At 41.3% G+C, this 25,405-nt stretch overlaps 1 protein-coding gene across 3 annotated transcripts in view; it reads left to right on the top strand.

The window, feature by feature from the left end:
* The first annotated feature begins 291 nt into the window (after positions 1–291).
* Positions 292–25,405, top strand: part of SLC38A4 (solute carrier family 38 member 4) — a 32,766-nt gene continuing 7,652 nt past the window's right edge. The window contains exons 1-12 of one of the 3 annotated variants that reach the window (XM_066992256.1): positions 292–556; positions 12,392–12,454; positions 16,551–16,781; positions 17,375–17,465; positions 18,581–18,696; positions 21,687–21,760; positions 21,896–21,988; positions 23,632–23,713; positions 23,815–23,897; positions 23,992–24,050; positions 24,447–24,725; positions 24,844–24,923. In XM_066992256.1, the coding sequence (XP_066848357.1) occupies positions 16,663–16,781; positions 17,375–17,465; positions 18,581–18,696; positions 21,687–21,760; positions 21,896–21,988; positions 23,632–23,713; positions 23,815–23,897; positions 23,992–24,050; positions 24,447–24,725; positions 24,844–24,923 (1,076 nt within the window). In that variant the 5' untranslated portion in view covers positions 292–556; positions 12,392–12,454; positions 16,551–16,662. Of the gene's footprint in view, positions 557–12,391; positions 12,455–14,720; positions 15,059–16,550; positions 16,782–17,374; positions 17,466–18,580; positions 18,697–21,686; positions 21,761–21,895; positions 21,989–23,631; positions 23,714–23,814; positions 23,898–23,991; positions 24,051–24,446; positions 24,726–24,843; positions 24,924–25,405 lie in introns of those variants that run through there. The other 2 variants (XM_066992261.1, XM_066992254.1) reach the window with 2 other exon arrangements.

The following is a 25,405-nucleotide window of genomic DNA, read 5'->3' as shown; positions in this document are numbered from 1 at the left end:
ACACATCATAAAACCCTCGTTACCAGTGTCAGTGATTTACAGTTTAACATAAATCTGAACAAGATCTGAAATAAGTTGTATAACCTGAACTGGACTGACATTCTCTACACAGAAATTCTTGTTTCCTTCTTGCCGAAGTGGTGAAGCTAGAGTAGCCAGATCTTTAATATCAAGCCAAATATGGACAAGTAGGAGCTCTATACACAAACACTTCTAGAAATAGAAGTTAATTCATTTTCAAATAGAAATGTGACTGAGCAGCAGTACGCAGAGACATTGCATCTGTACAGGAATATGGAAACTTCTCACATTCCTATTTAAATAGGGTTATTGAAAGCAAATTTCTCACTTACCACATAGCACTACTTGCAATATCAAAACAAATTTTATCTTCTGAGTCTCCTTGTTTTGCTGGAATGGAGGTGGGGAGAAATCCAGTTCAGTTCATCAACATGTTTAAATAGTGCCTTTGAGAAAGGATTCAGAAGCAAATATGTACCGTTGCACTGGGCAGCTGCTCCTGTGGATTTCCAGTTAAACAAACATCTATTGCAAGGTATGTCTCGTAATGAGGTTGTTTTCTCTAAACTTTTTCTAGGGTCATGGTCATCACCTGGGAATTGTGTTTTCCAGATTTACGAAATGACTAATCAATGTTTGTGCAAAATTACACAACAGTATAATAAACAATAGTGGTGTATGAATGTGCTACACATAAAAGTAGAAAGTTAATTTCCTGTGAGAAGTCTTGGTTTCTAGATTTTAATTCGAACTCTACTTAAAACAGCCAAGAACAGTAGGTGACAAAACTTACTTTAAATACATTTTAGCGTAAGAAAAAAAAACACATGAACTACTGGTGACAGCTTACAAAAGCAAAATATAAATACATCTCTGATTTAGCAATACTTGTCTATGTAATTCCAAATTATAAACAATAGACAAGTATGAAATTAAGAAGCATGAGTATTTGCAGGAATGGTGACAGTTCATTGTGGTATGGTCAAAGTCTTGTCTGGCATGTTCACTCGGTCTGCTGAGCCAGAAAAAAAAAAAAAAAAAATTACTAATAGGATTTGATTAAAAGAAATGCTAATTGCCTATTGGAAATCAAGAACCTCTTTTTCCTTTAATACGAGATAGACTAATAGGCTAAAATAATTTCTCATTAAATAACATTTTAACTAGCATGCTGAATGCATTTGTTTTCAACTTCAGCAAGAAAAAACTTCCCAACACAGACATCTCTTCTGAGTGCTTTTATAACTGTATGGAGTTACAACAGGTTCTCAGATACTGCTAAACTCCATACATACTCTGTTTCTGAGCTAGGTGCTCAAACAGCAGTGAAGTGCCTGGCTTCCCTTGCCTCTGATTTTTAGCAGCTGTGTTTGATTGAAAGCTTGATTGACAATTATCTCACCTTGACAGAAGCTTGATTACTTGGGCTATGAAAAGATTCTTCAGGCTATTTTGTAATATTTTGTGATAAACAATTACATTTTTGTCCCACTATTTGACATTAACTCTTATTTAACTCTTATTTGACCCTGAGCATCCACAACCACAATTTTTAAAATAAAGCTAAAAACATGAGGTGGTAGTGGCTGGGATGATCCTTCAATGGCTAACAGTGTTAGTCATTGGATTTGCCTGTGTCGATGAAGTTTTTGCACTGAAAAAATTCAAAATCAATTTTTCTCAGAGTTCTACTGAACAAGGATTGTGATAAATCCTGTTAATTTAGAATTACAGTCAGAATGAAAAGCCAGCAGTAAAGGCCCTTTGATAGCAGTGGGGGATGAGTAATGGAAAATGTTCTTGCTGTGGACTAATCAGAGTGTAATTGCCAAAGGAACCAATCTTTCATTAATTGGAAAGGCAGTAAACTCAGTCAGTCACAGTGCCAAAATATTGCAGTTCAGATGAAGAATTTTATTGAATTAATTGATTTAATTGTTTTAAGTAATGCTGTTATAAGATTCACTATTAAGAAACATAATTCTCGATAAAATTTTCTGAAACATAAAAACTTTTTATGAGGCAAATAATTTTCATTTAAAAAAAAAAGAAAAGAAAAAGATGAGACCAATTTTGATTTAAAAGAACAACTTGACTAGGTTATGTTTCACTTGAAATTATCGGTACTTGATTTTAGATGTCATCATGGATAATGTGAAACACTTTGTAAGTGAATGGTACTTTAGTCTATGTTTAGACTAGCTTAAACATTTCTGATGGCATTTTCTGGGAGACAGAAAATTGGTTTCATCCTGTCTGCCTAATTGAGGTGTAATGGACCAGTGAAGTCTGCCTCCCGTTTTCACACACCCACCCTGAGGGAACATAATACAAGAACTGTAAGTTACCTGCAAGATCCACAATCAGTTTAAACTGGAATAAGCAGTCCTGGCTTACCTTCCAGTCCTCACCTCTGCCTGCTTATTGCCCATGGCATCTCCCTCTTCTGCCACATGTTCATGCAGCCACATAGTGAGTGGGAACAGGGCTATGCTCTGGGTTAAAACTAGCCTCTTTTTCTTCCTCCCATATGTATTTATGACTATTTGCAGTCACTGAGGAAGCAAGGTGAGTAAAAATAGTGATTGGGTCAGTGGGAAGTTGGCACTGCCTCCTTTAGCATCAGCATTTGCCTATGTTGACTTAAGGGAGCTGTGGGACATGAGAAAGGCTCCTCTGGGGTTCATACCCAGCCGGGGTCTGTGGAGCAAGGAGCAGGAGACAGGATATGTCTGTCAGCGGTTCTCTTTCTTTCCCAACAGTGTTTGGAGTGATTGAAAAACCCAGCTCACTGGCACTAGTTCTGGTGCTTAAATTCAAAATCAGAGGGAGAGTGTTTTATGTAACCCTACATGAGCCACAAATGCAGTGTCCTGACCACGTCTGTGTAATCTTCCTGGGTCTGTGACAGTGACAATAAATATTGACATCGCCGCAAATCCAAGCAGACCCGTTTGGGAGGTTTTCATGCCACAATGAACCTGTAGTACACTTCTAGCAACATCCCACTGGTTATCAAGCCACTGTCAATCCTGACAGCACAGGATTTGTAGGGAAAGGCAGTGAAATTCATCGGGCCAAGCCGCAGAACTCAGGAGGGAACGTGCACATCTCCAGGCACCAGGTCAAAAAGGCAGAGCTTGTTAAACTTTCAGATATGGTCCACAATCGAGGCAGTTCCCATAAGGTGAATTTCCTTGATTGCTGTTTGTGTTCAGAAGTCACTAGGCAGCATTTCTGCCATCATGCTGTGGAATCAGCGAGGTTCAGGAGCCCAAAAGCTCAGCTAAGTGCCTGGAAGGCCTCTCAGCCAAGGTTCTGCACAAATTCACTGCAGCTGCAATATGAAAGTAAGGTTCTCATTACTGCTGCTTTATCATTGTTATTTTTAGCTATTACATATGTCTCCTGCCGCTTCTCCCCTTGATCAAATGCCATTATGCCAACAACCATACAGGCAAGCAATACATGAGCATTTCTAACTCACTTTTTTTAGGAAAGAGTAGAGCTTAAAACTGAGCTTAAAATCTCATTAATTACTGGAAGTCTGGAAGTCTGGAAGAAGACTTCCCCATGGAGTGCCTCTCAGGATTAGGTGCAGTACTGAGAGGTAGGGGACAATCTGCTGGGTCAGGTACTGGCTACCATCACAGGAGGCTATTGAACTCAGTGGATCGATTGCTTGATCAGAGAGGGCAAAACCTTGCAGAGTTTTCACAGTTTAGTCAGAGCAAAAGTATCTTCTTCACAAGGTAGCAGGAGGGATATAGAAACATGACAATGTAATAAACATGTTCCAGCTAGTATAATAAACACAATTTGAGGCCTTCAGAGCTGAGCCAGATTTCTCTTTTAAAAGAGGAAAAATGCACAGCCGGGCATTGTCTCATATGACAAATGATAATAATGAGCAATAACAATAACATGAATCATTGTTGTAAGTCATCTGGTGATTTTATTTTATTTTATTTTATAAACTAATAAAGCATTACAAAAAGTCACTACCATGGGGTAAGGAACACTAACTATCAAGAGAAGTATGTGGAACTGACAGAGACAAAGCTTTCTAGATATGAATTTTCAACAGAAAAAAAAAAAAAAAAAGGTTTCACATAGAGTATGCTTTTGATCTTTTTAACGCTTTTTATACTTTGCCATTTTCATGTCTTTACTCTATCCTTCATTCATTAAACAGAAGAGGATAAGTGGCAGCCAATTTCCCTTGAGGACTGGCACGATCCTTTGCTGCTTAGCCTTGAACATACTTATCTCTATGATGTCCAAGTGAAATAGGTATGTAGTAAAGCACTTGTTTTGCAGGTGGAAGACTGGGGAACAGAGGGTGTATTAAATCCATGAAGGATATTGAGACATCTTATTCTGAGCTGCTGAAAGTTTGCCTCTGAGGTGTGTTATGGGCAGACGTGCGCTGACGCTGCCCATGCTCAAAACCAGTCCAGCCCACACCAGTATGTGCATGCATGGTGTATCTGAACTGGGCAGACCAAACAGTGAAGAACCTTTGATTTTGTGAAGCCTGATTTGCCCAGGTCCTGAGCTGCCCAGCCCTGCCTGGGTGGTGGCCATGCCATTGAGGGCTCTGCACACCTCAGGGACCTCCCCAAGGAGAGCACCACTGCCCAAGACATAGGTGGGGGCTCTGACTGCCATCCTGCTCTCCTAAGCTCTGACTGCCTAAGCTCTCCTAGAGGTGTGTTCAAGAAGGCAGGAAAAGTCTGCAGCAGAATGAGGAATTCAGTTTTATGTCCTGACCTAACTGTAGGGTACCCTTCCCATAGAGACTGGGGAGAGCAGGACATGACATCTCCTCTCATTGCCAGAAGAGAAAAATGTTCTTTTGCTCTGTTGGACAAGTAATGTATCAGTTTCACCTCTTTCTTACTCATTTTAATAAGTGGGAAATCCCTGTAAGCTGTCAGCACTCACAGGTCTCTGAACACATGTTTTTCCCCTCATGTAAATGTAAAACCTTTTTAAGAGTGGTACCTCATCCCGATTTCCTCTAAAGAGCTGACTCTGCTCCCAGGGTCTAAGTAATGTTATTAAGTGCTGCAAAGTATTACACACTGCTCAGACAGTACAAATAACAGTACTGTTCTCCCACAGAGTCTGCTAATGAAAGGGAATTCTGATTGTTTTCATGGACGGATTTTAATCTCATCTAGTTTATATGAACATGTTGTTATTTTTATAAACAGAAATGTAGTCATGGGATCCTAAAGATGACTGGTGAAAGTAAGTTGTCAGTGTTTGTTTGGTTTTTTTCATATGTTTTATTAAAGCTTGTTGACTACTAATGTAACAATGATCGAAATACAAACAGCTAAATCATGGTTAACACAAACATGTTCAAAGATAGACTTGACAAATGCTTGTTGGGAAGGGCTTGCCCAGTTTTTCCAGTTAAGTCACTGGTCTGATAAAAGCTGTGCCCTGTCCCCTTACCTGCTTCTTTTCCTTCACCATGGGAGCTACAAAAAGCTCCAGAGGGGAATAATCTCTTCCTTTCCCTTGACCTGCTGCACTCTAGCTAATACAAACCAGCTGGCTTCATGAGTGCTCTTTCAGCCCTTCAGGGTGTGGCCCTGAGGTGAGGAGTAGTGGTGGCACACCACACTGACACATATGGTGGCATTGGTGCACTGCCAAATAAATATAGGCTTTTCTGGAGTAGTAGGCTTGAGCAAAACTGCATGTATGTGTTCACTATTAAATGATGAATGATGAGCTCTCCACAGACCTGTGTGACTGCAAGTGTATTTAGCTCATGGTACCATGGCTGTTGCAGACATCTGCTCATGCAATGGCACAGGCCCTATTGGGCTCCAGGGAAGCAGTGGCAGGCAGCGGACTAGCTCACAAGTGCTCAGATCTGAAGGGCCTCCACAAGATATGTCAGCAGAGATTGGGGACCAGCTGGATGAAATACTCCAGCAGGTCATGTCTGAGCTGGGCTGCTTCTAATGAGTATCTCAGGATCCAGAGGTCATTGAATTTGCTGAAAAAATTAGCCACCTCAAATGAGCATAGATACCATAATATCAAACTAGGTTTAGCTCCTTTTCACCTGGCACATCTGGATCTAGACCTGCACATTTTCCGGATTCTAAAAGAAGCAGAGCTCCTGAACTCATCTCTGGATGCTTCTAGGGCCTGAGCCTCAGCACCACTCATTCAAGTCATATTTATCAGTCTGATGGCACATTTGAGTGCCTGCAGTCACTCGCTCACGCTGGGGCAGAATGTGGCAGCAGCTATGGGAAAGCACTGGCATTCTCTTAGTCACCTTAAAAAGCAGTTCTCTGCATTTAGCAAATGCCACAGTGCAAAGACAAATTGCAATATGTAGCTCAAATTGATCAGGATGTAAGCACTTTTTATATATACCTGTATGGCAAGAGGATAGGCTAAACTGAACTAGCACTTCAAAATTTCTCTGTGAGCTATTTTATTTTAAAAGCATATAAAATTGTGGTATTATCCTGCATATTATCCAGCAGTGGTTATTTACTATCTAGTGAATTCATCATTCCTCTGCCCTGCAGCTTTGTTTGCTGTTTCTTTCCATGTAGAGCATGGACAATATGTTCTTTCTAGCACACGTGGGCACTTCCAGAGCAAATAAGAGACACAGGCTTGCAGCGAAAATCTCCAGGTAGCCCCTGTCTACACTCAAACAGGCTTGAAGCCAGAAATAATTGTCCTGACAGTGCAATATGTTCCCAAATGTGTTCCAAAAATATTAGAGGGGGGATTGACACCACTAAAGTAATCTTTTTTCTGTGAGGGTGTGGAACAGCAAGAAGATCTGGGGCAAAAATGTAGAGAGGATGGTTTTGTCCGTTCCTGATATCATTCAAATAGAAAGAAGTCTTTTTTTTTTTTCCTTTTTTGCATGGTTAATCTCTCTTTTAAATAGTATAAATAATATCTATACCCTTCCCAAAGACCAGACGCACACCATCAACCTTCAAGCACCTACTAAAGTGTATCAAAGAAGCTGGCTGGTGACGGTAAGCCCACTCCAGGTGGGCTCCTGTCTCCCTCTACTGCAGTTATACAGACCCCAAGGCAAATTGTCTCCTTGGTCAGCCATGGCAGGGAAGTGCCTTTTGCTAGGTGTTATGAATCTGAACCTCTCTGTCTTTACCTTCTGCTTAAAAATATTGGATAATAATAAATGCTTACACTCTGCATTGGCAAGAATCATTACAATAGGGAGATGCAGTAATGTCACAAATAAATGTCCTGTGCTATACAGAATGTGATAAGCACATTGCCACAAAGCACAATAGTAAACAAATTAATATATTGTAAATTATAGCCACTGTTCTGAAATTTGTATTTATTATGAGGAATCTTATTTCTTAAACTGAATCACTCGAGTTTTATTAAACAGTCTATTTTAGCTCTTCCTCAGTTTACTGTGGGCAATTGCAAATGCAGCTTTTCATTCTTGTCCTGTGAAGCTCATTAGTTTCAGAGAGACTGGAATAAACTTGGGGATAAGAAGGAACTATATTTTTGGAAATGAAAAACAGCATTTTTTTCAGAACATACCAGTTATTCTGCTACAAAGAATTTAATACATTTGCCAACAATCCTCAGTTTTGTTTTGCAAAATTTGTAAATATTATTTTAAAAGAACACTTTCAGCTCTGTGTAGGTAGTTACGTATTTACAGTGTATGTGTGAAGAAGAAAAGTTTTCTTAAGCCAAAACCTGTAGTACTTTCTATGGTAAATCTCCTCAATAAATCAATGCACCATTGAGTTGCTTGCTGTCTTTTTAACCTGCTTCTGATGCATGGAGTGTTTTTTGCCTAATGTCTGGCCATGCTTCACCTAATCACATTCCTGCCATCAGTATTTTGAAGGCATCTTTAATACCTTTACATTTCTGCCTGCGTCACTAAGCAGCTTCACAGACTCACCAAAACACTGGCTGAAAGAGACCTGTGGAGGACAGCTGCTCCAGCTGCCTCCACCAAGCAGGGCTGTCATGAACACCAGCTCAGCCCAGACATGGCTTTGCCTTGCAAAGTCTTGAAAACCTCCAACAATGGCAACTCCACAACATCCCTGAGCAACATATTCCCAAATTGCACTACCTGTCTACAGAAAAACTTTTTCCTAATATCCATCCTGAACCTCCTGTGGCTGTTGCCCCATGTTTGGCCAGTATGGCACTGCTGAGAAGAGTCTGGCTCTGTCATCTTTTTAACATAGCTACCCTTTAAATAGCTATAGCTTGCTATCATGTCCCCCCTAGTTTCCCCTTTGCTAGCTTTAATAAGCCTTTTTTCCCCAACTTTTTTATTCCAAAAATCCAAATGTTTTAGTGCAGCCGAATCATGTGGCTCCTTGAATCTGCAGGATCTGGGAGAGAATTCAGGGTGTTTGAGTGGCAGGAGATCACATTACCCTTCTTGGTTTTAAACTGAAAAAGAAACCTGTGAAATAAACAGTTGAGGGAGGGGGGTTGTGTGTTTATTTGTTTGTGTGTTTGTTTGATTTCCATGTGTTGCTAAGTATAAAGAATATCAAGTGTCAGCTATTGCTGAAATGATCCCTGTATAAGGTGTACTAACCTTCTACAGGGTGGATTTGGACTCGTATGTAGATGTGTGTATAGGGGCAGGTGTCTTGAATACATCTTGTTTCAAAACCAGGGGTCTAAATGATGCTAAGTGATGCTAAAGCAGTGATGCTAAACCACTTTGTCTTCTAGTGTACTGGTGAAGAGCAGACAGCCACGGCAAGGTAAAAATACACACTTTGCTTTTCTTTATAGACTGTGTGCTTCTCTGCCAATGGTGATCGGGAGTGAATAAAAACTAAATTCAGAGCTCCAACAAAATCTTCTGCTCTTTCAGGGAATAGTATTTGAGCTGAAAGCAAGCACAGACACAAGGCTCTTGTAGCAAGAGGAAGGCAGTATGATTCAGAGAGCAGCAGTTACTTAAAAACACTCACATTACCATTATTATATTTAGTTAAGAGGTGAAAGTGGGATTTCTTGTATCTTTTTGAAAAACAGAAAAATGCTAATAAAACGTTTAACACAATCTCACATTCTAAAATATATATATATATATATATAAAAATAAAAGGGCCAAATTGCAGTAGGAATGTGCTTAGCGTGTAGGTAAAAGCATCTCCTGCACCTTCAGTACTAACCTGATTTCACCTTTCACCTTCTCTTTTTGCTGATGTGCTTCAGGCACAGGCAAGGCAGCAGCTCCTAGGGCCAGCAGTGCACCCAAGACCTGTTTTGCCTAAGTCCAGATCCTAGAAACTCCATCTCAGAGGCTAACCACTCATCTCAGACTGCTGAGCTCTATATAATGGCACTATCACCACCACTAGTGTCAGTCCCACTTGCAACCCTCTGCTCTGGAAACACCTTCTCACTTTAGCAGATTTTTCAGGGAGGCTTCTCTGGGCAAAAAATCTGCCCTCAGTCCTCAGACCTGCCAAGTCTGGAATGTTTTCCTGTAAATGATAGCATGTGTTACTGCATCACGTGCTGTCTCTGAGAGATGGTAGCTAGCCAAAGAAGCCAGAAGAAGGAACATACAATACACTGCCCACCGAGTGCTGCATTTCCAGCTGCAGTTGACTTAGCATCCTCAGAGAAAGGGCAAACACAGGGCTGTGCACAGCAGGGAAGCCCTCCCTGGTGAGGGGCTCCACAGACACTGAGGTGACTGTTAGAGCTTGTACTGCAGTCCCACTAATTAACTGGGAAAGAGGAGATTTATTTAGCACCTTTTTTGAGTTTTGGTTGAATGTAGTGCACTTGGCTTTTCTTTGAAATTATGGGAAGTTCCTCTGACAGCAAAGTGTTGGCAGCAAAGATATGTCTCACAGAGAGTAAGCACCAGCTACAACTAGGCATGGGTAGCGCATATATCCCAAGGTATCTTTTCTTTTGTTCGCTGTGTTTCCGACATTATAATCAATAATTCAATCCTATTTTTTGCTAGAAACAAGAAAATATATTTTTGTTTTTAAACTCATGCACAATCTCAAGTAATCCTAGCAAATGCATAGTTTTATTTTTCAGAAATAGTGAAAGAAAACGCAGGCACATTGAAGACATGATATAGAAAGGGCTCTGCAGTCCTAAGGGTTGCAATGTGTCTCCCTTCTAGCTGAAGATTACACATCAACATTTGCTCTGCTGTGTTTTGTTTTTTCCCCGGCAAAAGCTAACCAGTATTTTCTACTTAGGGATAGGCAGAAAGAACTGGCAATGTCAAGAAACCCCATGTTAACACAGCTGGCTCCTCTTCTGCAGAAAAAAATTCTTACAAGCATGAGGATGGTTTATGCCAGGCCCACCTGCCCATATGGCTCATGGTGCTTGGCGTCTCTGGGGCACCAGGTGCTGGGGCAGGGGCACTCCCAGAAAACCCTGTGCACCATCAGGCTTGATGTCCCCATCCCTCCACGTGTAGAGGAAAGATCCACGAAAGCACCCTGATGTGGTCCTGGAGAAAATTATGCCCCACTGATGGGTGTTAGACATAGGTATTGATATCTGTGGTATTTGAAAAGGAAATGAACTCTCATCTTGATTATTATTTTTTTAATCAGGTTCAAAAAATGTATCCAAGTAATTTTCACAGCTGTTGCTGATTTGTTAGTACATCTGTCCCCAAATCTCCCTGCTGTTTGCTTTATGGTTTTCGATCCTATTTTCATTTGTTTAAAGAAATGTTTTTCTCTCCCCTGTCGTTACATGAGACACCCACACAATCAACAGCGCAGGGAGGAAACTCCCCGCACCCACAGCTCTGTCAGTGTGCAAAGCAAACAGGGCTCCCCTCCCAGCCCCTCTTACAGCCCTGCACATCTACCCAAAGGTATCAGCATTTTGGTGCCAAAATGTGATTTTTTCAGGCAACTGAGATTGGCTTTAATTTATTAAGGACACCTTTTCTGTGCCATATGCTTTAGAGGGAGAGCCTGTTTCCTTCATTAGGCCGGTTGATGCAAAGGAATATACGGAGAGCTTTGAGATTCAAAGTCCATTCAGAAAGTCTAAACCCAGAATTTTGTCCATTTTTCTAGTAGTGTGCATAGGTTTAAGGCAAGATAGGACCTCTGGCTGCAAAGCTTTCATTTCTTACTATTTGCATTGTGCTGCTTTTGGCATCTTCTGGCCTAACAGTCCTCATTATCAACCGCATTTTCATGGGAATGCAGAGCTGAAGGAGGCAAAGATTATTTTTGTTAAACTATTTGTCTGGGGCTATACTGAAGTCAGATTTTTTTAGAGGGGGAGATCATGAAATGGCACACCATGGTCTGTGGCTGTAGCAGGCCGGCTGGGGCTCCGTGCTTTGCCCGGGGTGGAGGCACCTGGGATGGGACACCGCAGACACAGCCCCTGGGGTGGCTGCAGCTCTGATGAGTCAACACCAGCTCAAAGGAAAACACAGCATGGAAAAATGCCGAACTACCTACAGCAGTGTGTGCTTGGGTCCCCGCAGGCTGTCACCCAGAGTGAGCTAACGCGGTCTGAAGGGCTCCACGGGGACTCGTAGGAATTAAAAATTACAGGGTTTTAATCACAAAGCCTAGAGGGGAGGGAGGTAAGGAAAGAGGCAGGTGGGTTTTTGGTTTTGTTTTGTTTTGTTTTTTAATTATAGTCATTATATAATTGGATAAAAGGTTTTAAATTCTGAAGCATAGCAGTCACATCGCAGATAATGAAGTAGTTCTCCACAGGTCTATATTGCAGTTAAATGAATAGCATTTGTCACTTGACACACACCGCCACAATTGCTCTAAAGGTAAATATTTCAACTGGGAAACTAAGCCATAGGTCACCCAGCCTGGTTGAAAGCACTCGCTTCTGACTGAGCCCTGCCGCACACCCCGCCGCCGTTTTGAGAGGTGTCTCTGCAGTTGCAGAGATAAGAGCCATGTGGGAGCCCTCAGCTACTTCTCCCAAACGCCATTTTCAAGGCATATTGCTACTGTGCTGCTGCAAGCTTAATGTGCATGGGTGGTTCAAAACTCAAGATTATCAAGTGAAAGCATGATCGAGCCTGGGTGAAACGTTCTGCAGAGATGCATTTTGTAATAGCGCTAAGCTCTGAGAGCAAATAGCTCTGGTAACGGAGATGTTTGCCCTCAGTGTGCTCCAATAAACTGATTTACCTTTCTTCTTTTTTTTTTTTTTTTCCCCTTTTTTTAAAAAAGAGCTGACGCAAATTTGTGAAAGGGAGTTGTTGGGGTGTAGCAGATGTTGATTGGCTCATCTGATACACTCCCATTTGTCTTTAAATCACTGTCCAACTGCTCTAGGTTGCACATAAGCAAACTTTTCATTACAGGTGCAAATCCTAAAAGACAGAACCTGCTTAGCAAGCAAGCAAGAGAACCAGCTTGGCTCAGAGGTAAACCTAAAACTTTTTCCTTTACAATGCATGATCAATGTATTTTAGACACTGTCCACGTCTTCAAAAACTGAGAATTAGAAATGCAATTAATATGTAAATTTAAGTGTAATTTGAAGGATGGGCTTTTTAAGATTTACTGACATAGCAGTTGATGTTGGCAAGTATGTTTGGTATTTCGTCAGGAATTAAATTTAGTCTTTTCATTGTTGTTTTTTTGTTTTTTTTGTTTTGTTTTGTTTTGTTTTGTTTTTTTAATATGGACAAACAAAATGTAAGCAACCAGAGATGTTGCAGGAGTTGTTTGAAATTGACCAGACAATTAAGAAATAAATGCTCACTTTCCTTTGGAGCCTTTGGCTGACTTCAAGGCTCTTGATTTACTTGGCTAACATTCCAGTAAATAAATGAATTTGTGGAAACGGGCTTTGCATTTTAATTGTTTATTTCACAGTGATAACACTTATTTCATTTTTAAATAGCTGTGCAGGCAATAACATTGTAAACTCACTGTCATGAAGATGAAGAATCTGGCAAAGTGTGCTAAATCAGATACCATGGTGGAGCTTACAAATCTTGATACTGCAAAACCCACAAAAATGTTATTAGTCATATCTGTGACCTGGCACGATTTGTCTGGTGGTAGTCCCTTCTCTAAATGTTCAAAGAGCAGACCAGATGGAAATCAATAACGTTGTGATATCAGATGCCAAAAAAAATTTTTTTTAAATCATCATTTTCTGAGTCATTTCTGAAAACCATTATTTAATAACAAAACAGAATTGTATTTGAACAGAAAAATAGTTGTATAGGAAGGAATAACTTTCCTCTAATAATAGGCTAATCTCTTCTGCAACCAGTATTTCCATTTTAACGCAATACTTTCAGAAAAATATTTCTGTTTAGAAGAATGCCACAGGAAGCAGCAAATGCATCACCATATTGAAAGCCAAGTTTAAGGAATGTCATAGAGCTAAGAGATTTTTCTTGCGTGTAACCAAAGAGGGAAAACGTATTGATTTTAACTGAAAGAGAAAGAAGTGAAGAGATTTTTGCTTTCTTTCAAACTTACAAAATTACTCTGTAGTAAGACAAAGCTGGGTAGATTTTGATGGGCTTAGGTTTCTTAGGTTTCTGCAATGGGTTTTAGGTGCCAAATTCACAATTCTGAAGCAGAAAGCATTAAACCACTGGGGAGCTAAAGCAGATGACCTTTGGCTTGCCTGAAAATCACCTCATGGGAGGAGTTGTGTTCTGGCAGGGCGCAGGCCTGACTGGCCTTGGTGGCCATGCCCTGCTGTGCTGGCGCTGGCCCTGGCCCCGGCCCATGCCCATCTACCAGCCCATACAGGGGGCTTGGGCTGGGAGCAGTGTGCTGCTGCAGCCAGGATTTTATTCTCAGTGTAGCCAGCTAGCACATCCCCCAGCTCCTAAATAATGTCTCACAGGTAGAACGGCGACCCAAGGGCTGTGTGGTCATGCAAAGGGGTGGCAGTGGTCCCCCCTTGCTTTGCTTGCCCCTTCTAAGTACATGGGGGGCACATGTTACTGGCACGCGAGACCTCAACATCCTCCCAAACCCTTCAGTTTTGTGGGTATTTTGCAATGCTGGGAGCATCAGGAAATGGATTTCCACTGACTAAGGGACAGCTCTGCCAAGTCCTACTGAAGATCAAAGACACTCTTGGTTGTAGTTAATGTCAAAGTTATTAGCAGGATTCAAACCTAGTGCTGAGTCTGTTTGATGGGTCTCATCCTGCCCACATTTATGCCAATGGCTTTCAGCTCACAGCTGTGCAGACCCCTGGAGCTCTACCAACTGCTCTCTAAAAAGTGACAACTGCAAGCAGACGAGTTCTCAATAGACTTAATTTTGCCACCCAAGTGTTTGCACCTTCACTGGAAGACTTTTAGGAATTCACATATTTTTAAAAAATGTATATTGAAAATCACTGCTTTATGCAGTGATTCCACAGCCTCTTGTGATGACGCCCATAAATCAGATTACTCATTGTGTAAATGTTTGACAGGACAATGTCCAAATGATTCTTACTCTGTAACGCATATTTCTGGTCAATTTTTGCTCCCCTTTCCAAACTGTGTTTGCTATGCTGTACAGAATTTCTTGCTCAGTCTAACCTCTATGTAACTTAACTCCTGGAAACTTTTTTGGCTTATTTTTTCTGTTTCCCAACTCTTTGAAGATGTGTATATTTTGGACTGCCGCTCCTGGAAAAGACATTTCTCCAACGAGCATTTGGTAGCGTGCCTTTTATCAGAGCAGGGCTAAGCACAGGCAGATGTGCCTGCTTGACTTTTACACATTAGATTAAAAATAAGCCTCAGGAGCTGGAAGGACTCTGTTCCCTGGACAGGGCAGCATCTGCATTTGAAGACAGTTCAGTGAATGAAGCCACAGCTGGGAGGGTCTGGATTTTTTTTTTTTTTTAATTTTGTTAGTCTCCTGGCGTTATTCATACCCCGACTGGGCAGAATCCCCGGGTCGCTGGAACGTGAGCCTGCCCTGCTTCTGCGGGCGCTCGTCGCCCTCGCTCGCACTCCCCGAGTGGCAGCAGAAAGGAGTAAACAGAGCCGCGTCCTCTGGTAGGAAATCTCCTAATGCACTGTGATATTGCTTTTCCTTTTCGGTTGTCTGCTCTGGGTGGATGGTTTTAGTGAGAAGTAAGGAAGCTGACTTTAATTTCTGGCCCAGGGTCGGTTTTAGCTTCCAGGACTGGTATGTAAAGTTTGTGTTTACATTTTAAGCCCATGCATTCTAAAATTTTGTCACTACAAATACATTTGTAGATGTTCTTAAGGACAGCATGTGATCAACAGCAGAGGCTAGTGGAGGTCTGGTCCTCAAGAGAGGATATATACATCCACAAATGAAAAACCAGGAAAAAGGCTATTCAATAATTGCAGGTTCAGTGCTACAGAGGGCCAGACATGGAAATTATTAGTTGCAATGTTTTCTGATATTGTTGTTATGTAGCATTGGTCTGTACTTAGCATGTGACATTTGTGGAAAAGGTAATGGATCCAGCCAGTGTGCCTGACTGTGAGGCAGAAGGTGAAGTGCCACGAGGCTGCAGGGCTGGCCCCAGGTGTGCCAGCAATTACCACGCTACCTGATCTCTGCTCGCTCCCCTTCCTGCTGTGTTCCATTGTCTCCCCAGCTGTGAAATAGAGATGTAAGGTGCCTCGAGGAGTACCTTGGGGAAGGGAAGAGTATTGTAAAACTGCAAGGTTTCTTGCAGAATGTTTTCCTCCTGAATGTGGGAATGAGCAAATGAATGTAAATGTCTCAGAAGATGAGACTAACAAGAAAGAGCTGAAATCCTGGGGGTGAAGTCCTCTTTGTAACTTTGATTTGGACATTTTCCCTCAATTCACAGAGAGAGCTGAGCATTTATTCATATGAATTTTAAAAGCAGGAATTTGTATGACAAAGGTAGAGATCACAAATCTTATATCTGTTTAAAACCCTGTGTGAGACAGATCTCCCAGCTGTGGGACAGGTAAGGATTAGACACAGATATCCTGAAGAACAGAAACTGTTGTATCAGAACCGCACCTCCTCATTATCAAAGTAGATCATGCAGAGATTGTCGCCTTCTCAGACAGAACCCAGTGAAGGGGAGAAATCCTCAAGACATTTAAAATTGACAATATTCATCTTATAACAAATGATTCAAAACACTAAGGATTTACCTTAAGTGTATGCATGTTTTGAAGCAATGGTAGTGAAACCCTGATATACTCCATTTCTAACAGTGAGAGCTTCTGCATAGCCATCACTGGCAATGCAAAAGCAGCAATTCCAGTAACTATTTTCTTCTGGTTCTGTAATGTTGCCAGATGCTGGGCATCCGCTGTGCATCTATTGGCCACTGCCCTCTCCACAATTTCAAGGGAGACAGAGGGGCCAAGTGCTGGCACATAAAGGAACATTATGCTTGCCCAGAATTTTCCCAGCCTGCAACAGCCTCCCCTCCTAATGCTATTACAGAGAACAAACACAAACCCAGCGCTTCACACTCGTTTATCTAATTTGAGGAAAACTGTAATGAGTCCTGTTGTGTGTTGTTTGCAGAACAGAGTGTTCTGGCAGCCCCCCCATGGTAGGGAGAACCGGCAGGCAGGCGCTGCAGTGCTGTTTACCCTGAAGGAGCGAGTGTGTGTGCTGGAAAGCGCTGACCACTCTAATGGATCGCATGGAGCTGCAAAAAGTCAACATCGAGCTCGACGATCAGAGCAACAGCGGGGAAAGCCTCGAAGACAACTACACGGAGCTGGTTGATTCAGAAAAGGCTGCAATTGGGAGGTAAGCGTTTAAATGGGAAGGCTCTTCTGTTAAGGCTAAAAAGCAGTAATCGAAAAACGAGCTTCACCAATGGCATCTGGGACTCAAAATGTTTCCTAGGTAATATGCTGAAATTAGTGTGATTGTTTAGCTAGCACTTTCCCACTGCACCAAGCCTCCCCGCTCTGCTCTCGACAGATGCGGTGCCCAGCAGAACAGGGGCAGCCCAGGGTGCCCCTGTGCTGGCCACTGCCTGGAGTGACCTTTCCAGGCTCCCAGCCCTGAGCACTCGCTTGGCAACTCCCAACCACCCCAGCCACACAAACCGATGTGTAAACTGATATGCACGCAATGCACTGCGAGCTGAGCACATTCCCACCGTGCTGCAGCCATTCGAGAGAGGGGCAGCCCTGGCCAGGGCATGGGGTAGAGGGCAACAAGAGAAAAAAAAGTGGGTTTTTTTGTTTGTTTTGTTTTGTTTTGTTTTTTCTGGAGGACTTTTAAATATACATTGCAATGTCAAAGGAAAGTTTCCCCTAATAACAAAAGTCACTGCTTAAACAGAACACGTCATAAGTCTTATCTAATGTTTTCGTATTTTTCTTTGTGTTCAGTCCATTTGCTAGTGATGATGCAGAAAGTCAGAAGTTCCTTACAAATGGATATCTGGGTAAAAAGAAATTGGAAGACTACAATGAAGAATATGTAAGTTTTATTCATATTTAAGGGTAATTACAATTAAATCATGTTGACCTGAATCATTTTCCAAACGTTTCAGTAAATGAAGTTACTCTGGAGCTTGATCAGCATAATCTTGGCTTTGGAAGAGTAAATACATTTTCTAACAGTTAGTGCAGCAAACTCTTTCTGTTGTCTTGCAAGTAAAGCTGGGTCTTCCCTTCCCAAGCAATCAGAAATACTCCTCAGATCACACTCAGACTCAGTAGGACAACTGTGTTGTACTACCCAAGATGTCCAGCATGGGTTGGAGCTGTCCATTTCTAGTTAGAGGTGGGCCCTAGCTTTTGTACTGCTTGTTTCCAGCATCCGTGTAAGTGAAACTACACCTATCCGCCTTCCTTGAAAGAGGGGACACTCATGTTCAACTTCACAGTGCTGAACACGACAGGCGCAGTGTTCCTCCAGCTCTGTAGGCAATTCCACAGGCAAATGGCAAGACAGCAAAGGTTTCTGGGGTGTGTTTGTGGTTATCTTTGCTCAACATTATTCAAAGTTATCCTGAAGTTGATGACAAAGAAAGGAATTATGTTACTGGTCATGTTACATATTTTATTAGGATTGTTCAAATGAAACCATCCGATTAAAGAAAAGAATATTCTTTGTAACTGCAAGCTAAAATTAAGAGCCAGATTCCCCCATCCCTTCCCTCTTGGCAGCAGGTGTGACTCCCTCACACACCAACTCCTGCCTCCTGTTTTTTGTCCTCTCCACTCTCCTTCCCCCCACCTGAGCCACATGGATCTTCCTCCTTCGCACCCCACCCTGCCCCCTGACACATTTTTAGCTCCATAGAGAAAGTAATACATCCTAGTTGGAGAAAAACTCAGGAATTGGTTGAATTGTTTTTTAAGTCAAACCAGTAACTGGGAAATCTATTAGATAGCAGCACATGTTTCTATAGAGGCTGGTCAACAGTCAGCCAGCTGTGGCTATCTCACCTCAGCAGACTGTTGGCTTCGCAAGGCTCCACCTTTAAGGATCAAGAGAGCAATAGAGGGAAAAACAGCAGTGAGGACAATTAGCCCACTGCGCTCAGTAAAATGCAAGTTAGTTGTCATGTCTCTTCTTGTTCCCTACAGCACCGGGGCAGAGCTTCCTTTGGCATGTCCTCGTTCAACCTCAGCAATGCCATTATGGGCAGCGGCATCTTAGGGCTGTCCTATGCCATGGCCAACACAGGAATTATCCTTTTCGTGTAAGTACATAGAGAGAAAAGTGAATAGAATACAAGCAGTGAGCTAGAGCTATTTTTTGAGGTGGTTAGAGAGGTAAGTTAAGCTTAAGAGCCATGTTTTGTTAGCTGAAATGTTTTGTAAGACCTTCTATAATGAAAACATTTTAGCTGCCCTGCAAGGAGCCATCCACTGCTGACAAACCTTTTTTGTTTTTCTTTAGCCCTGTTTTGTTTCAGGAACACAACTGTCTATTGATGCTGTGTAGTCCAAAAAAAAATAGAGGGGCAGAACAGTATATTGGTCTCAAAATAACAACAGCAATCTTGCTGGTTCAGTATGGGAATCCTACAAGGGCAATAAATCACACATGAAGTGTATATTTACATCATCCTAACTATCCAATCACTATGTAGAAATGGGAGAAGAATATTTGATACAAGTCTGAAATGGCAGTAGGCTTTGAATGCAAAGACATGCACAGATTTATTCAGATTTGGTGCTGCTCCTCTAGTCTATTTGTACTTGGTGTGCATAGATGACTGCAGAGGTATGCGGCTGACACGCAGTGTCTATACAGAATGGGTTTTGATAGACAGTAACAGATAGTCTTGTGAAGTTCTTTAATCTATGGCTAACCCTGTCAAATGAGACTACAAAAGGTTTGTGGGTTTGGTTTGGTTTGGTTTTAATAATCATTTTTAATCTTAACTGGGGCCCTTAATTTTAATCCCCCTTTTAGGCTGGAATGCAGTATGACAGTACCATATGACAATAGGCCATTGTTATACATTACTGAATTCTTAACAAGCCTTTAAATCAGGTTGTATGGCTACCTCTGTGTGGCTTCTTTCTTCTGGAGGTTGTTTAACTAGAACAGCAACAGCATTTGAAATGCTACACGTTGCTTCCAGTTGCTAAGAAACACCTCCTGTTTTTTTCCAGTAGAATCTATAACTGAAAATTAATTGTAGATGCAAATGCTGCCACTCTCCTGGGTAAGTACTTCCCAGCACCTGCACTTGAATGATTTAGATATAGGATTTACAGACACAAAAAGGGAACCTACTTCTACAAGTGACTGCATTAGAGTCTGGAAAATGTATGATTTTTTCCCCCAACTTTCTCTGAGCACTCATGCTAACCGATATACCATAAATTATCACTCCAAGAAAAAATGTGATATATCAAGCCTTGTTGTGGAGAGAAAAAAAGAAAAAAAAAAAGGAAAAAAAAAACCACATTCCCTTTGCAATATTTTTATTCTTCAGGCTCTGTTCATTCACGAGAGTGGCTGAAAAAAAGTCGGATGTGAACCTAATGACATTAGCTCTGCTGGCAGTGCTAAAGAAGTGCTCTGCTGGCAAGCCTGCAGTAATGCCACAGCAACCCTATGGAGTCTTATATAGTAAAAAACAAAGGATGTCTCCACCCTGCAGCTCATTTTCTTTTCTGTTCTACTTCCATACTTTGTGCATGAGAACATTCTCTCTTCTGGTGGAGGAAGGAGTTTTATTTAAATTGCAGAACTCTGTAGGGATATTGTTACCCCCATGGCATGCATCCACTTGCCAGAGGTTCCTCTGTCGGATCATGACGTTCATGTCAGTGGGACAGAAAAATTCCATCTACTAAATAGAAGCTGACGTACATTAATTCTAATTTAGACTATGCTGGCAGCAGTTAATTTATGGTTCTCATATTGCCCAACTACTCTCGTGCTGGAAGATTTTCTACACAGTAAAGCCAAGAAGAGGGCTTCTAAAACTCAGAAGCTCCCCGGCAGCTCCCATTACATCCTCCTCTTCCATGGGGAAGGTTTCCACTGGCATGGGCCACACACCAGAAAATCTCTTCTGCTGCCTGGCAGTGTTTAGCAAGTGTCACCAGGTAGGCTTTAGTTTACTATAGCTGCACCCCATGTGTCAGGACTTGGAGACCATGCCTCTGCATAGCAGCTGCATGGGTGCCTTTGAGAAAGATGCCATCTTGGAATGATACACTGCAACCTCAGACATGATCACCCCTTTCTGTATAGCATGAACCCACAGCATGAGAGACAACCCCACTCACATGAAGCCTCTAGTGTTGACTGTCTCTCTTGGAGAAGGAAACATGGTCTGGAGACCATCACCTGACCCCTACACCTATGTCCCCTCTTAGACTATAATACATTTACAAACTTAGCCATCAGTGTCTCCCATATTTATACCAAACCTTGCATTCAGTGGAATAAAAGGTGTGGGCACAACCTCCTGTTCAGCCATGGAGTAAGGGACATCAGTAGAGTAGGAATTTCCTAGCTCTGTCATGTTGTCATCATGTCCCCTTCTGCCCAACACTTGTGCAAGCTGACAACAAGATGGTTGTGGTAATAAGATATGCTGCCCATAGTTCTGTGCCCTAAAAATGTCATACAAACCTACAGTCTTTGCCAGTATTTTGTGAGAGGGTGATAGCTGAAATCACTTAGCGTGCAAATGTTATGTAGAAGGAATATGTCAGTAATCAGAATTGACAAAGGGAGGCACCAGTACCTTTAAGCAGACTAGGCTCGAAGAGAATGCTGCAAACTCTCCAAAAACAGGTTTTCCAGTGTCATGCCACATTTTAGCATCATGGAAGACTTCTTATGTAATTTGCAAAGAGTACATTTAAAGCTAAGCTCTACAACTTCATGATTACTTGATAAAATGGCAGAAGTCTAGGCATAAGTTGGCAGTGAAGTTGTCACACAGTTCTGGATCTGTTGGGGTTTTTTGTCGTCTTTTTTGGTTGGTTGGTTGGTTGGTTGGTTGGTTGTGGTTTTTTTTGTTTGTTTGTTTAAATCTGCATTACTAGAGAGATTTAAAGGAGAGGTCAATGAGCTGGTAAGAGACCAAAGACCTGACTCTTGCACAGAGATCTGTTTACTTTAGTTGAGTCTTACTAACATGTAAAAATTTGAGAACAAGCATACATTGAGTGTTTCTGATGTCTTACATGGGATTCTGATTTCTGTTTTGCCTTGCAGAATTCTGCTGCTCAGCGTAGCAATACTGTCACTCTACTCCATCCACCTCTTACTAAAGACATCAAAAGAAGGAGGTATGAGGATCAGCTTGTGACTGATCAAAAGTCCTTACTACATGCACATTTTTTACCTTGGAATGCAATTCATCAAGTTTACCTAACGTAGTGGCCCATGTTTACTTTTATTTTTATTTTTTATTATTTTTTCAGGCTCATTAATATATGAAAAACTGGGGGAAAAGGCATTTGGATGGCCTGGGAAGTGTGGTGTTTTCATTTCAGTTACAATGCAAAATATTGGAGGTAAGGGTAAAAAGTTTTTAGAAAAATGTTTTCTACCCTCCAATGCTTTTCGACAGAAAACAAGTACTTTCTCTCCTCTCTCTGACTAAACAGCATCAGAGATGAGAAGGGTACAATATGCATTATCTTTTTAATATAGAAAGGCAGGAGGAATTCTTCTTGCTTTGTTTTAGCTATCTGACACGTCAGTGCCTGGTGAAAGCTAGTTGCCCGAGATCTCTGCATGAGCAATGCAGAGACTTCAGTGATGACTAACCTGGCTTGTCCATTTCTCTTCATTGTCCATGGCTCAGACAAGACATCTTCCTCAAGTCAGAAAAGATGAATCCCACCTAAAAGGAGAAGCCCATGGCTCTGACTTCTCCAGAGAAGAAAAGCTCTTCAGTAATTTATTTTCCAAATAAATTCTCTGCTTGAAAACATATCTAGACTCTGATCTCTCCAAGATGTTGAGTGGTTGAGAATGATCGTTGAAAGTATTCATCCACAAGGATACTTCCTGTGAAATATCTATCAAGTAACCTCCATCCTCTCAGAATGGAGACCATTTACTTGCAGGCATAAGTAGCAGGTGAAGGACTGCATGTTCAAGCACCAAAGCTTATTTCCTTTTAATACATAGGGAGAAACCCTTATAGGAGACTGGAGAACACTATATTAGAAAGCTTAGGGGAGTCTGTACGTATTTTACAGATTTCTTCAGGAGAGGTAGTTGACATAAGTTGCATTAGTATCATTATATATATTATCATTGACTAATAATGTGTTAGTCAACATATTTTTTTCTGGTCTCTGTCGTGGAACTTGGAATGTTTTGCAAAGCTTTAGTAACAAATTTCTACTGTCGTTTTGGAGCAAATTTACTACCCAGACAGAGGTGGTTCATATCTCTCTACTGAAACACTTTCTGATTGTGTTCATAAAAGGTCTTATTCCATGGTCTTCCTTTCCTTCCCCAAGCCTGGATATCAAATGTGGTTGAACTGAAGGAAGAATGTTTCCCTGAGCGAGAGGAATAGCTGTTCCTGTAGTCCAGTAGTATTCAACTTACTGTCTAGGTTGATCCATAGGTGTCCAAGGAACTCTCTGTGGCCCATGTAAGATAACTTTTAAAAAGCATGCCTTCTGCAAGTAGATTTCAATGAGATATATAGAAGTCGACCCTTCTACCATGAATCTTGAAAACTAGCTTTTTAGATATGTGGAGTAGAGTACTGGAAGAAAGAAGTTGGAAATAGACGGCACAAGGGAGACAAAGAGGTTTTGAGGAAGTGACAACCAAAGTTACTACAAAAAGTAGATGGATAGTGTCCACCAGAAAAACAGAGCAGAAAAGCAAAAGAAACTTTGAAAGTGTAAATTTCATAACAGTGACTAGAGTATGTTGTTAGTTCAGTAATGACTATTGTATTCTAAGGCTAAATGCTAGACGTCATTCAGGATATGTTTATAAAAGAACAATATCAAGAGAACATACCTTTTCTTTATTTGCACTGCTATTTGAACAAAACTCATTTCTCCATTTTTAGCAAAAACTGACTTATTGAAACTGTATGCTTTTCATATAGCATCAATGTTTTTTTAAAAAAATTATTTTGTTGGAATTACACTGTTTTCCCTGAAGGTGTTTGCTTGTTTTTCAGCAATGTCAAGCTACCTCTTTATTATTAAATACGAACTCCCTGAAGTGATCAGAGCATTTATGAAACTCGAGGAGAATTCTGGGTAGGTACCTTTGTCCAACCAGACCCTTAGATGAAAATTTTTCACTTCAGTGTCAATGATAATTTTTTTTTTCTTTTTTTTTTTTAATTCCCTCTCTTCAGAGAATGGTACCTAAATGGGAACTACCTCGTTATACTTGTAACAGTTGGGGTTATTCTTCCCCTCTCCCTTCTAAAAACCTTAGGTAAGGTTAATATCCCACTTAACCTCTTTTCTTATTTCTGTTACGATTGTGAATTTATATGCTGATGAACTGTATATTTTTTCTTGCTTCACAGGTTATCTTGGTTATACGAGTGGTTTTTCACTGACCTGCATGGTTTTCTTTGTCAGTGTGGTAGGTTACTGTTCAGGACTTGTCTCTAAGCAAATACAGTGCCTGTAAACTGTGCAACACTGATAAATCTCTTACCATAACAATTTATTGTGGATGTTAGAATAGCACCTGCAAGTGAATCAAATCAACAAGGCTAGTGCTGAACAAAACCAGATTTAAAAAATCAGCCTAAAAAGCAACACTTGAAAGGATGAAATATAAAGCAGGGCAATGACAGAACTAGAGTAACAACAAATACTCACACGAGAAGCAGAAGTGATAGCACTTTGTTTCTTGCCCCCTCTCTTTCTCCTCTCACTTCTGTGTGTCTATTTTTATTCCTGTTGGCTTATCATGGGTATAAATGTAATTTCTTATGGTAGTACTCTTCAGATGACATTGTCTACTCTTTTGCAGGTAATCTTCAAGAAATCCCAAATACCCTGTCCTCTCCCCATCATGGAGCACGGGGTTGAAAACTGGACAGCCACCAACCACACAGTGCCAATGCACCTGGTCATGTTACCAAATGAGTCATTCAGCTCTGGTGTGAATTTCATGATGGACAACACAGCTGGGCACATGCCAGGCCTTGAGGAGCCGAGAGATACCTCCCCCAGAAGTGGTGTAGAATATGAAGCACACAGCGACAGTAGTGACTTGTGTCAGCCCAAATACTTTGTCTTCAACTCACGGGTAAGGGAGATCCTGTAGAATTTGTCTTTTGCCATTCGTACCACAGCTAAACTGCTGCCTGCCAAAAGTCAGAGATACAGCAGTGACCGTTCTTACTAATGGAAGCTTTATTTTACAGACTGCCTATGCAATACCCATCCTGGCATTTGCATTCGTATGCCACCCTGAGGTGCTACCAATATACAGTGAACTGAAAGAGTAAGGTTCTTAAATTTTGTCCCATACTTCCAGTTAACCATAGCAGAGATCACTTTCTACCTGTTCTGCCTTGATTGTTGGTGTGTAGACACCCACCCGCTAATGATTTATTGTGTGCCATAGTAAACAGATATCGGCTTTGCTTTCACCTAATAGTCAAGATACCGGTGACAAAGAGCCGCTGTTCAGAGAGACATGTTGATCGATATTTACTTAGGAAAGAAGGAGTCTGGACAGTCCTTTGAATGACATGAAATATACTGGGGAATTTGGCTGCACAACAGACAGCGCTGAAACAGAGAATTCTGGGTTCTAAAAATATCTTAATCAGTTCTGCACCCAGGTCAGCTGTTGCTTACTTTTAAAGTTTCCTGGGATGCCATTGGTTTGGGTGTCTTACATAGACTCTTAAGCTGGCCCGTTTTGATAATCACATATCAAAAATCAAATACATTTGCTTAAACTAGCACAGAGCTGACAGT

The sequence above is a fragment of the Anser cygnoides genome, chromosome 1 (assembly GCF_040182565.1).
Source record: "Anser cygnoides isolate HZ-2024a breed goose chromosome 1, Taihu_goose_T2T_genome, whole genome shotgun sequence".
In the NCBI taxonomy this organism is placed as follows: domain Eukaryota; kingdom Metazoa; phylum Chordata; class Aves; order Anseriformes; family Anatidae; genus Anser; species Anser cygnoides.
Note: the sequence above shows the minus strand (reverse complement) of the source record. Positions and strands in the feature narration are given on the sequence as shown.